The 12,539-nt window shown below is 44.1% G+C and overlaps 1 protein-coding gene across 6 annotated transcripts in view; it reads left to right on the top strand.

Moving 5' to 3' along the window:
• Positions 1 to 12,539, top strand: part of Meis1 (Meis homeobox 1) — a 139,181-nt gene that overhangs the window by 22,176 nt on the left and 104,466 nt on the right. For all 6 annotated transcript variants that reach the window (XR_015636811.1, XR_015636810.1, NM_001436989.1 and 3 more), the window contains 1 exon segment: positions 8,828 to 8,939. Coding sequence is in view for 4 of the 6 variants with exons in the window: in NM_001436989.1 (NP_001423918.1) it covers positions 8,828 to 8,939 (112 nt within the window). In the remaining 2 variants the exon portion in view is untranslated.

Here is a 12,539-nt window from a genome sequence, read left to right as displayed (position 1 = left end):
TGGAAAAATTATCATTTGTAGGACTTATTTGTGAAATATGTAAACTAGGAAATATAGAATTCAGTTCAGCAGACGCTGTCTTTATTTCCACAAATTACCTGCTATAGCCACATGTAGTCAAACATACAATAACAAGCAACATATACACAATGTGAGTATGTGTGTGCGTGCATGCACATGTGCTTGCACACCCAGTATGGCAACGTTGCTTAGTCATCAAGGTTCTACACTTGTGTTACGTGTGACGATACCAGCTAGCACCAGGGCAGTGAGTGCTGTGCCTAAGGACTGACTAGGTAGCTAACCAGATACATGTCTAGATTAAGAGTTTACACAGTGACTGTGAGCAGAGGAAGTGTGATAGTTTGGTGACAGCCGCAGACCCTGAGAGAGGATGCTGAACTTCCATTGCCTTACCACAGATTTACCAACTGCCCTCATCTCCAAAATTAACCCTTGGGCCTCTAGTAGTGAAGTAAAAGCCCATTTTATTGCATTCTTAAATAGGGAAGCAATAAGATCCTAGCCGTGTGTGGTGACAAAGACCTTTGATCTCAGCACTCAAAGGCTGAGGCAGGCAGATCTCTATGAAGTCAACAGTAGTCTGGTCTACATAGGAAGTTCCTGGACAGAAAAGGACCTTGTCTCAAAAACAAAGAAAGAACTGTGCAGGCCTACAGATTTGAGGAAGGTGAGGGAGTGGGGTAAAGGAAGAGAAGAAAATGAGAAGAGATTGATTTAGGATCGAGTGTGCCCGGGAGACATTGTTTTAAAAAGCCAGAAGTCAATGGGTAAGAACACTTGCCTCCCAGATGACAGCACTCCTGCTTACAACTGCCACCGAAGGCAACTCCAGGGGTTGCAATGCTCTCGTCTGACCTCTGGGGGCATTGTAGTTGTGTGTTATACAAGGAGACAAGTAGGCACATGCACGCGCGTGCACACACACACACACACACACACACACACGCATGCACGCGCGCACACACACACGCACACACGCACGCACTCACAAATAAAATAAAATGGAGTAGAGTGAGGTAAAGTAAATCTTCTGTCACCAGCAATTGCTTCCCACTCTTTCTTGTCCTTCATGGGAAGATGTAGGCCTGGAGGTATTTCATTCAAGTGCACCATTTAATGTTTAGATCATTTCTGAAAACTGTACAGATATTGTAAACTTTACTATTATTTTTATGTGCATTGGTCTTTTGTGTGTATGCTTCTTTGAGCACCACATGCATAGACCGGCAGAGATTTGCAGAGGACATCAGATGCCCTGGAATGGGAGTCATGCGTGGTTCCCTCTATGCGGGTGCTGGGAATCAACCCAGGTCATCTGGAAAAGACGTCAATGCACTCCACGGCCTTTTGTTTATCAAAGTATGAAGTTTTTGAAGGCTTCTGACATTGAAAAAGAGCTAGAAGCTTAGAGGGAGAAAGACACATATTGACACCATTGAAACAAGCAAACGAATACAAAGAAAAGCCAAGCATACTTCCGGCCTGAACTTCCTTTGGTTAGCCTAATAATATTTTTTTAGTGAGTTCCAGGAATCTTTCTAAATGCATAAGAAATATATGCTTTTTCTTAATTTTCTATCTTTTAAGTTGAGAAGACGTAGATTCGGAAGGCCATCCCTCCTCATCTCTTAACGTGCAGGTGTCTAATAGACAGTGGCTCAATGGATTTAGTGAGGGACAGTGACACTTGGTTCTAAAGCAAATGCAAACCGGGCCCACAAAGACAGTGGTGGTAGTGCTAGGCTCTCCTCGCTAAATCCTCATACCTAGGAACATCTCATCACCCCACGTGACCCAGGTTCAACTCTACACTGGTCAACAGGATCCTGTTTCCCACTCACTCACTCGGCTCCTCCGTCTGACCAGTTTCTCTGTATTGGTGTATTTCTGGCCTTTTCGCTGGAATGGTGTCTTTGGTTACAGGGTTTGTCAAGAATCACATTGACTGATACCGTGTGCTTGTGAGGATCGAAGAAAGACACCTTGGAGGTGGGCAAGTGGAAAGATGGGATTGATTGGCTGGGCTCTCCTGGTGTGGCGGGAAGGTGCCATTTGGCAGCTCCACCCTCTGTGATAATGGCTAAGTGTGATATTTGTGTGCAGGTGTGCACGGTATGTGTAGGCATGGGGGTGTGAATGAGTGTACACGTGACAGTCAAGTATGTGAGCATGTGTGTCACATGGACCAGGATTCTCTGGATTGGGAAGATTGTCTCTGCCCTTTGACAGAATTCAAAGGTGTCAGTTCTTCCAAGTCATTGGAGGGTCTTTACTAGAGAGCCCTGGTGATTTGAGAGCACACGTCTGTCCCAAGTGAGTACCTGATGACAGGTCTAGATGACCTTTCAACTTTGAACCCAGCTTATTTTACTGACTTTCCACAGCAGCCAGAAGACCTCTTCTCTATCAAGATCACCAGACTCATTTCTCCACCATTTTTGAGTGAAACCAGGAGGGTAGAGTGGTTTCTATTGCCTTTCAGTAAAGAAAGGTTTAATTTTTAGTTTAGAAAAGAGGATTTTAACATCATTCTGATAGGAGTGATAAGCTGAGAGGAAACATCAAATTATTTTGAATACTATTAAGTGATTCATAACTTAAGATATCAAATTAAACTTGGTAGGGCGGGAACAAGCAGACCACTGTGAAATAACGTCATTCCAAGGCGAAAGGACGATCAGTCTGCATTCTCTGGGTACAGATTGGCTGGGAGATGGCCTAGTTTAGTTTGTTTCTCTGTTGCTCGATAAATATCATGATCAAAAGCAACACGGAGGAGGAAATGGTTTATGAAGTTCACAGTTGTGTGACACAGGGCATTACCAGAGGAAGCCAAAGCCAGAAATTCAAGGCAGGAATGGCAGCAGAGACCATGGAAAAGCACGGCTTGCCGGATGGCTTACGGCTTGCTCATCTTGGTTTCCTATAAAATCCAGGACAGCTTGCTCAGATGCTGCACTATCCACAATTAACTGGGCCTCTCACACCCACCATTAATTAAGAAAGTGGCCCATAGACTTGCTTAAAGGCCAACCTGATGGATGCATTTCCTCATTGAGTCCCTCTTCCCAGATGACTTGCTTGTGTCAGGTTGACAGGGTTGGGGTGGGGTGGGTGAATACACCTGTGTGTGTACATGTTTCTAATTTCCCATTAGACCGTTCCATCCACGTCCTTCCTTACCCCTCTTCCTTGCACCTCTCTTCTCTCAGTTGTTCCGGGAGGGGCAGTTTTTAAAATTCATTTTTAGAGATAAAGTCATTAAGGTTAGAAAAATGATTACTCATCTAAAACTATGGAAGTGGTACACCAAGGTTTTAGGATTTGCCTAATTCTGTATCTTTCCTTCTTTCCTTCCTCCCTCCCTTCCTTCTCGTCCTGTGCTATGATGTCACTAGATAATAATATATTTTTACGGTAGATATAAATATTTGAGCATATTTAAATTCTTCAAGTATCTGTGGCTGTTTTGTAATGTTTAACATAAATGCTCACACTATCAGGTTGATCAGGTAGAGATCCCTAATTATCGATTCATCTATTTATTTGCTCGAAAATATATTTGTGGGGCTGGAGAGCTGGCTCAGAAGCTAAGATCATGTAGTGCCTTTGCAGGGGATTGGGGTTTGGTTTTCAGGACCCAGGTTGTATGTAGCTCACAATGACCTGTAACTCCAGCTCCAAGGGATCTAATACCTCCATGGGCACTTATACTCATAAAGAGAGACAGAGACACATAGATACACACACACACACACACAGAGAGAGAGAGAGAGAGAGAGAGAGAGAGAGAGAGAGAGAGAGAGAGAGAGAGAAAGAGAGAGTATATTTTAAAATCATTTGTGTGTGTTAACATAAAAACATTTTCTAGTATGGGAAATAAAAGATTAATAAGACATGTTCCGAAGTATTCATTGCAGAGAATTGTAGACGGACGGGCTCAGCAGACTGCCACAGAGCAACAAGGTAGTAAATGTGACAGGTGCAGATGAGGCCGTTGGAGTGCTCCAGGGACAGCATAGTTATATCAGAGAAGGCTTAAATACTAAGGAAAAAATAGTGTCTGGGTCCTACAGGGCGGGCCAGGCCAGGCCATCACAGACAGAGGAGGAAGGGCTTCGGCTTGGAGTGATCACATGCGGCAGGGTTTGCTAGAATACAGGCAACAGGAAGAAGAGTGGCCCCCAGAGAGGCTCTGCAGGCTTCGTGAATCAGGCTAATGAAGTCAGACTGTGCTCCATAGGCAGTGGGGAGCAGTTCATTCCGCATCATTTCGTGAGCACCATCGCACGGCTGTGCTTGACACTCAGAACCTGACGGCGAGAAAAACCGGGCCATCCCTGCCTTCATGGGGCTCGAGCTTTGGTGAAACTCAGCTCCTCCTAAGCTGGGGAGACTTGTGGGACAATTGTTTAGTGGTAAAAGTGGATAAGGCATGATGGCTCTCATAATTATGGAAAGAGGGGAGGGGTCACAGATGGTTTTTACCACGGAGGACTGGACGACATGGATTAGGACGGAGAATAACACAGAGTAAACCGAGCCACTGCATGCCTGCAGTGCTAGCACTCAAAGGTGGAGGCAGGAGAATTGCTGCAAGCTTGAGGCCATCGTGGTCTACAGAATGAGCTCCAGGCCATGCAGTGAGACTGCCTTTAAACAATGAACAGGAGGCTTTGGAGAGTGGTTAGCCTGGGACGTGTTGAGTGAAGTAGGCATCTTTGTATGGAGGTGGCCGATCACTGCTGTTCATGTAATCAGAACAGAAGAAGCCCGTAGATACAAGCCTAGTCTGTGTCTGTGCTAATTCACTGTACACTAGTGAAAGGACTTGTCCAAGGAAGATACCCAAGGTAGGAAGAGAACCTCAGACTATCTCAAAGACTAAGGCAGAGATGGAAAGAGCGTGTTTTAAAAGTGCGGTCTGTTGGGATTGGACTGGGAAAGTAAGAAGCAATAATTCTAGCTAGTTCCCTTGGCTTTAGCTACGGGTTGTCCCAAGCTCTTTGAAAGAGCGGTTTGGGCAGAATGAGCTACCGTCCTTGTCCTGAAATGGCCTACAGTCAGGAGAGGCCGTGCCTGCCCACTCCCAGATGCCTGCAGAACCCTCTTTCAATAGAAAGCACCAGAGCTAAAACACTGAAAAGAGAACAGACCAAATGAGTCTTTGTTTGCTTCATTCGTAAGAAGTGAAAGAAGAATAAAAAAAAACAACAAACAACGAACAAACCAAACCGAGAAGCCTCTAAGCTGCTACAGCAAGGAAAGAAGGTGAAAACTATTGCTTGCCTCAAATATCTTAAGTTGCTCTCTTCTGAGACCCTAGAATTAGAAACACGAATGGGGTTAAGTTATTCATATGTAACATATAATATTTACACATCAACCAAGAGAACCAGGAGGACCTTCTGAGAGAGGGCCGGTTTCAGCCACCTCTTTCCATCTATAGCAGTCAAGCCCTGCCTGGTGGGTACCACTGTGCCATCCCGCAAACAGAGACTCAGTGAGTTCTGAAGTCTTCTCCTCTCTAGCCTTGTGTCTGGGCCTTCAGAGTCTCCTAGACTGGTAATTCTTATGCTTTTAGAGTCACATGCTCTCTTGAGATTTGATGGACAGTTACAGACACCCCACCCCACCACCCCATAGGAAAAATATGCAAATAAATATGTATATAAACATATGAATTAATAGAACAGATGCCCCCCCCGCCCCTGACATATTCCATAGGTGGTAATTGGACTGCAGGTTAGGGCCTTTGTCTTAGTGGTTTTCTCACAGAGGACAATATAGCCATCACTCAAATTAGATCCACTGGTAAGACAAGAAGCTTCTTTGAGAGTTAATTTAGGCCCACGCCTCAGATTTGCTGTACATCTAACTCAATGCACCGTTGATTTTACTCTGTCAGTCTTACTTTCCGAGTGGCCCCAAGCAACTCACAACTTCACAGATTTATATACTTAATCACATGCACATATTTTAATTTTAAAATAACGAAGCTGTTTGGTGAGACCACATACAGTCACAGACATGTGTTAGAACTGAAGCTCCCTGGTAGATGGCTTTTGTGGGGGGGGGGTTCTTTCTGATTAGGGCTCTCTTACATATTTATACTGGAAGAGTTCATGAGCTGTTTCTGATACTTGGACTTTAATCTTGCTTAATGAACTGAAGTAAGCACAATTCTCGTTCTGTTTTGGTAACCCTGTGGATTTCTTCTGTTGCTCAGTTTCATGTGATGACACCATTGTTGAAATGCTAATACCTGATGCTAATTCAAGGCAGGACCACAAAAGTTAGGAGGGAGCCATGTTCAGCATTCCCAGGCCTCCTGGAAGAGTAAGGCTCCCAGAGGAATGATATTAGCTGGAAAATATGGGCGCCTTCTGGCGAGCACACAAATTTAAACGTATAGGTTGCACAAAATTTGGATAAACTGAGGTGGAATCCAACACTTCTTGCATGAATGCCTGTGTAATGTGGCCATGGCTGTGAGAAAAGAGGAGCCCCGCATCTAAGACCCAACACAATGAAAATGCAATGAATCGGAATGCCTCACAGATCATAGCGGAATCAGAATTTCCAGCAAGGAAAATCTTTTCATGGTGAATTAAGTGGTGGATGAAGAAAAATGGTGATGAAAAAGGTGGGCGCAGACCACAAACACTGAGCTCAGGGCTCACCGCTGAAGATTTAAGAACCTTAGCTAAAGCCATGCAGAATAGAATGTGGAAAATTGAATTTACTAAACAATTAAGCATTGAATTAATCTACATCCTGCACAGTAGAGAAGTGGGGGAGGGAGTGGAGCAAAACTGAATAAATCAGCAGAGCTCATTAAAAGATAGTGAGTATATCAGGTCTGTTGTGGCAGAAAGGAGGGCAGTTTCCTGCCTGACACGGAATGAGTCGCCGGTTCTAAGTCACCTTTTTGGAGTTCTGCTCTTAATCAGATTAACCACCGTGCTTCTGATGAGGTTAGGCTGCGGCTCTGTATTTTTGCTTGTTATTGCTAGCTGTTCTATTAATTACAAGTCAGATCACCAGTCAACACTAGTAGAGAGGGACAACATAAAGAAAATGAGAGTGCCCAGGAGACGTCCCTTGCAGGATCTCATGCATCCTGAAACTCCCACGGGCCCCTGCAGCCTCCCACACGCCTTGCTGGTCTTTTGTTCAATTACAGTTAATGCAATAGTTTGCCATTTTCTCCTTCTAATTATATTTTCAAGTGGGATTTGTAGCACACAGAAAAACATCCTTTTACATGTCGAGGCACCGGGGTTTTGTGCCTGGCATTGTCTGTCCCCTGGGTGCTGTACCATTCTCTCTGCAGAGCTCTGAATAAACAAGTCCCCCTTTTAGAGCTGCAGTTGTACAAACTGAAAATTTATGCATTAACTGTTTGCATTCTGAGCATGTGTTCCAGATTACATCTTACAGCATTCTTCTGGTATGCTTTAAAATGTGTGTCTGCAAAACAACAAAACAAAACAAAACAAAACAAAACAAAACAAAACAAAACAAAAAAGCTTCTTTTCACAGTTCACGTATCTCTCAATCATGGAAACCGCAAATCAATTAGCACTGTTTTTGAGAATATGTACAATGGGTGACTTCAACACACAAGGGATGTGCTCTGTGGCTTGGTTCTATGTTGGGGTGGCACCAGTCGTCAGGCCTTCAAGGGTCGGGTGAGGTGTCCATTGGAGGAGCACTAGGTCTCTCTTGGGGCTCCAGTGAAGCAGGCCTTGTGGACAGGATCTCCGTTTTCTTGACCCTGAATGTCCGAATTGTTTGCTCTTCTCAGCTCTTCTCATGGTCTCTGGGATGGGTAAATGCTTTTCAAGAAATAAACAAAGAGAAGTGATTCTGCTAGGCAGGTCCCACTTGTGGAAGGGTCAACAAACTTGACTACAACAGAGTCATGAACCATGACTGTCTATGACTGAAATGATGTAGACATATTTTACACATAAGATCATCTTGCTTTTCCACTAATAATCTTGAAGACAAACATCGCTTCCCAGCCAAGAGCCAGCTTTCTATCCTGCATCACTCCTACTGCAGGGGATGACCAGTGACTCATGAGGCTGGTTTTGAAAGCAAGTACTAAAAGCTCATTCAAGTCTTTTCTGGTGATAAAGAGAGATTTGGAAGAAGTATCACCATGATTGTTTTTCCTAAGAATTGAATTTACAGCCAATCTGAATGTTACTTTCAAATGCACCCAGTGATAAGAAGTAACATCTGTTTTCTGTTCAATAGTACAAGAAGACTCGGCATGGGGCTGAGTGTACACAGTCCATGGGAATCTATTGTTAGCTTTTCTTTTTTGTCTCAGTGCCCGGTCCATTTGTGGTGTACCATCAGGCAAACAGCTGACATACACTAGCTATTATGGATCAGGTCAGATTGTGAGATTTTGAAAGCCCTGACAGGTTTGTCTCTTAGAATGAAGCAGAGGCCTTTGGGAACACAGTGTTAGAGACCAGCACCTCCATTTTGCATTTTTAGTGTAGGAGAGGGTTAAGGTATAGCTAGACTCAAGGATTAGCAATGTCCCCCTTTTCTGAAATAGTTTCCTGGTTAATAAAACATGCTATTACTTACAGACTGACTATTCTAAGCTGAAATTGGCAGCTTTTCAGCATACCTATGCAGCCCTGAGCTAGGACCAGTTTTGAAGATTGGGAATGGTGGCATGATGTCCCTGTAGCCCTCCCCAGTTTGTCCTTGTCTGATGGGATCACACCCTGTCTACAGATGGCTTTCACTCAGTTGTCTCATTTGTGCCCCACAGCCCTCTTGGAATAGAGACCATGATGACACGGCATCCACTCGTTCAGGAGGAACCCCGGGCCCTTCCAGCGGTGGCCACACTTCACACAGTGGGGATAACAGCAGTGAGCAAGGTAGGAGAGGGGTTCTCATTCTCCCTTGCTTCTTGCTTCGTGGTCAAGGGTTGAAACATGTCAGAAAGTCAGTTATAAGCCCTAGAGCTTCTCTGATGGCATAAATCCCAAATACCGCGAGAATCTGCTCATCTTGGTCTCTGGCCCGGTTCTTCAGGGCCATTCCAGTTGCCTGTAACCTGGTCACCTTCATGAACCAACTGAGGCAAGGTTAGAGACATAAAGGAGGAATTCAAATGTGCACAGAGAGCATGGTACTAGTAGCCTGCTGTGACATCCATGAGGCCTCTCAAGGGGCCAGGATGAAACAAACCTCCATTAAGAGTCCAAATAAACACTGTCTAAAGATTTTTAGAAAGTCCAAATAAACAACATCTTACGATTCTTAGGAAGAGCTGGCCACCTAGTTCAGGGGTAGAGGGTTTGCCTTTCATGCACGTAGCCCTCAGTTTGATCTTAGCACTGTCAAAAGTAGAGCGTGCATGTTGAGGACGATTCTTAGAAGGCAATTTGGCAACCTATGGTACATTTCCCTCTGCACTAAGGCCATCATTTTTTTCTGGTTTTATTTATTTGACTCTCTTTGAGGTTTAGCTTCATCACAAAGCCAGGTTAGACACAGGAGGGAACCCACTTACTTTGTGTTACCCATTGGATGTATACTTGTGTCTACATGATGGTGGTGGGGTGTTCATGGACATACATGTCTTTCAATAACCAGTAAGAAATAAAGCTTAAACATCATAGTAGTCTTTAGCAGCAGGGAGACTCAATATCTAAATGTTTTGGAGGAGGGCCTCGCTCCTATGGATTTTGTGGGCAATCAATGAAATTAAAGTTAAAAGGTTTGCATCTGACTATGAAAGACTGCTCTCCTGAAGTTGCCTCTGAGGCCACAGTAGGTGCGACTTTGAAATTTGACTTGTGATCATTTTTTTACTGGAGCGTTAGTCAGCAAGAAAGGAATTTGGTCATGTAACTTAATCGGGGCACACCAATTAGAGCTGCACAGTCTATACTGGGTTTAGCATGATTGATTAGAAAACAGGAGTGGGGATGATCTTTTTTTTTTTTAAGGCATTTGTGTGGTATGCCTCCCCTGCCCCCCTGCCCCCAGAAATAACTTCTGCAAATGGAGCATTGAAGACATTTTATTGTCAAAAAATTCTTTTTGCTGACTTCATTAGAAGTAGAAGCCTAGTAAAAATGGAGCCTGGAATAGTAAAGCCAGTCTCGAGCTTGAGGTAGAAGCAGGTAACCTTTGACCTCTGACTTTTACTGGAAAATAATATGCAGCATAAATCCAAGAGGCCTTTTTTTTTATTCTCTTTCAACTGTGTGTGTGTGTGTGTGCGCGCGCTTCGGCATTGCCGTGCAGAGCAAGGGTAGTGTCAGCACTTTCTATCCTAGGCTTGGCTGGAACAATTCCACTTTACACTGTGAGTTCTCAGAAAGGTACAAATGCAATCTAAATTCTTTTTCCTACAGCCCAGAGCTGCTACAGGGGTCACCGCCTGGTGTTTGTTTGTTTCATTTTGGCTTTCGCTTCTTGCTTTTAAAAAAACACGTATCATCTAAGGATCAGCGGGTCGTTTACCTGAGGCGGAAAAAGCTTACAGGCTGAGGAAATGTGCTAGAATTAAGGACTGGAATGCATGAGTTTTCCCAAACAGGGTCAGAGGATTCTTGAAAGACAAAGATTCCCCTTTCCCCTCTGCCCATGGCTGTGACCAGAAATTAGGAGTTTGCTTGTTTCTTACATTGGACTGGTGACATCCCAAAGTCCAGACGGTGGTGAGCCTGTTATCTTCAGGAGCCCTACACCTGTATGGGGCTAGCGTTCCGCTCCTGCTGTTTCTTTTCAAGTGTCTCATTTGAATGATCTTGGCTGAACCACTTGAAAACAATCCTGGGCTCGGAGATGTGGCTCAAGTGTCACTGATGCTCTTGCAGAAGACCTGGGTTCCGTTCCCAGCACCCACGTTAAACAGCTCATAACCTCCTGGACCTCTGGTTCCAGGGAACCTGACACACTTTTTTGGCCTCCTTGAGTACTGTACACATACTGATAACTTGGCACCTACATAAACATGTAAATGAAAATAAGTTTAAAAATCTCAAAAACTACGAAAATGAACCCTGGTGCTACACAAAACAGAGGACGTCGATACGGATAGATAAGGTTCAGAAAGTACGGAGGTCCCCGTTCAGTACAGACCCACATGCCACAAGTTTCCTGCATGTAAGATCCTTCTTAACTCACGCTCTCCCTCACCCGTCCACTTAGAATCCAAAGCTATCGCTTCTCGGCCTTTTGGCTAAGATCAAGTGTAGAATCCAAAGCTAGTCACCACCCCCAGCAGACACCATGAGGAAATTCCTGCTCGATACAGAATGATGCCTGAAAGTGCTGCTAACCAGGACTCTCCTCAACCCGCTTTCTTATCCCAGAGACCTGTGGAGCTGAGCTTCTGTGCGGCGTCCGGACTAACTGTGCACGGTGGCATCTGCATGCTTTTCCTGTCTGCTTCTTCTGGCAGGCACGGGAGTGGAAGCGGTGCCAGCATTTGGCTCATTGTACATGTCCTAAATTGTTATTTACACAGTTTGAGTCCATTTTAGTCAACTGGATAAATAACGGCACTCTTGGAAAGATTTATAAATCCATAAATATGCCCTCATACATACCCAATAGGAAGAAATAACTAACTCTGTCAAGAACATTCCCAAAGAGGTGTTTCCCCTACAGGCAGGAGCAGGACACTTTCCAAACATCACCACGTTATTTGAATTGAACTTATTGTTAGTTTTTTTCAATATTCATTAGGATAGCTGTGGAACAAAAATAAATAAATGGGTAGATAGACAGACAGACAGACAGACAGACATATAAAACGTCCCTTAAGCTCTGGCTGTCTGTTAAATAGCCTGTCTTCTGCATAGTATAGGTACTAAACACCTATGGACATTTCATATGAGTCCCGTATTTTTTGACCCTTCCAAGAAATTAAGTCATCCAGGAAAATCTAACTGGTATAATAATAACTCTTTCTTAGAGCTCCTGCAATTTTGGCAAGTCCCTACCACCTCATCTCTTTCACATCAGTAACTGTTATAATCAATGAAATAATTTCAGGATGGATTTTGCGTAAGGATTAATAAAGAAATCAAAGTGTAGGCATTCCAAAGAAAATCTGGATAAGGTCTAGAGTTATGAAGACACCAAGTATGTTATGAATCGGGGACTCAATGTGAATTCATGAGTGGCACAATGTGTCCATGTTGGACTTCCATTGCTGTGTCAAAACATCTGGAAACAGTGCCTTAAAGAAGGATTTATTTTATTTTGGTGCACTTCTTCAAGGTTTGAAACCTTGAAAACGCCCTGCTCACTTATACCTCTGTCGCGTCTGTGAGTGTGTGTGCGTGTGTGTGTGTGTGTGTGTGTGTGTGTGTGTGTGTGTGTGTGTGTATGAGACGAGGCTGAACATGGTGCATGTGGGGTCCCAGTGTGTCACTCATAATAGACAGGAGGCAGAAAGACAAGGGGAAGGATGAGATATAGGACATGGCCCTGTGACCTACTTCCTCCAACCAAGC

This window comes from Rattus norvegicus, chromosome 14, assembly GCF_021556685.1.
Source record: "Rattus norvegicus strain SHRSP/BbbUtx chromosome 14, alternate assembly SHRSP_T2T, whole genome shotgun sequence".
NCBI lineage: Eukaryota > Metazoa > Chordata > Mammalia > Rodentia > Muridae > Rattus > Rattus norvegicus.
Note: the sequence above shows the minus strand (reverse complement) of the source record. Positions and strands in the feature narration are given on the sequence as shown.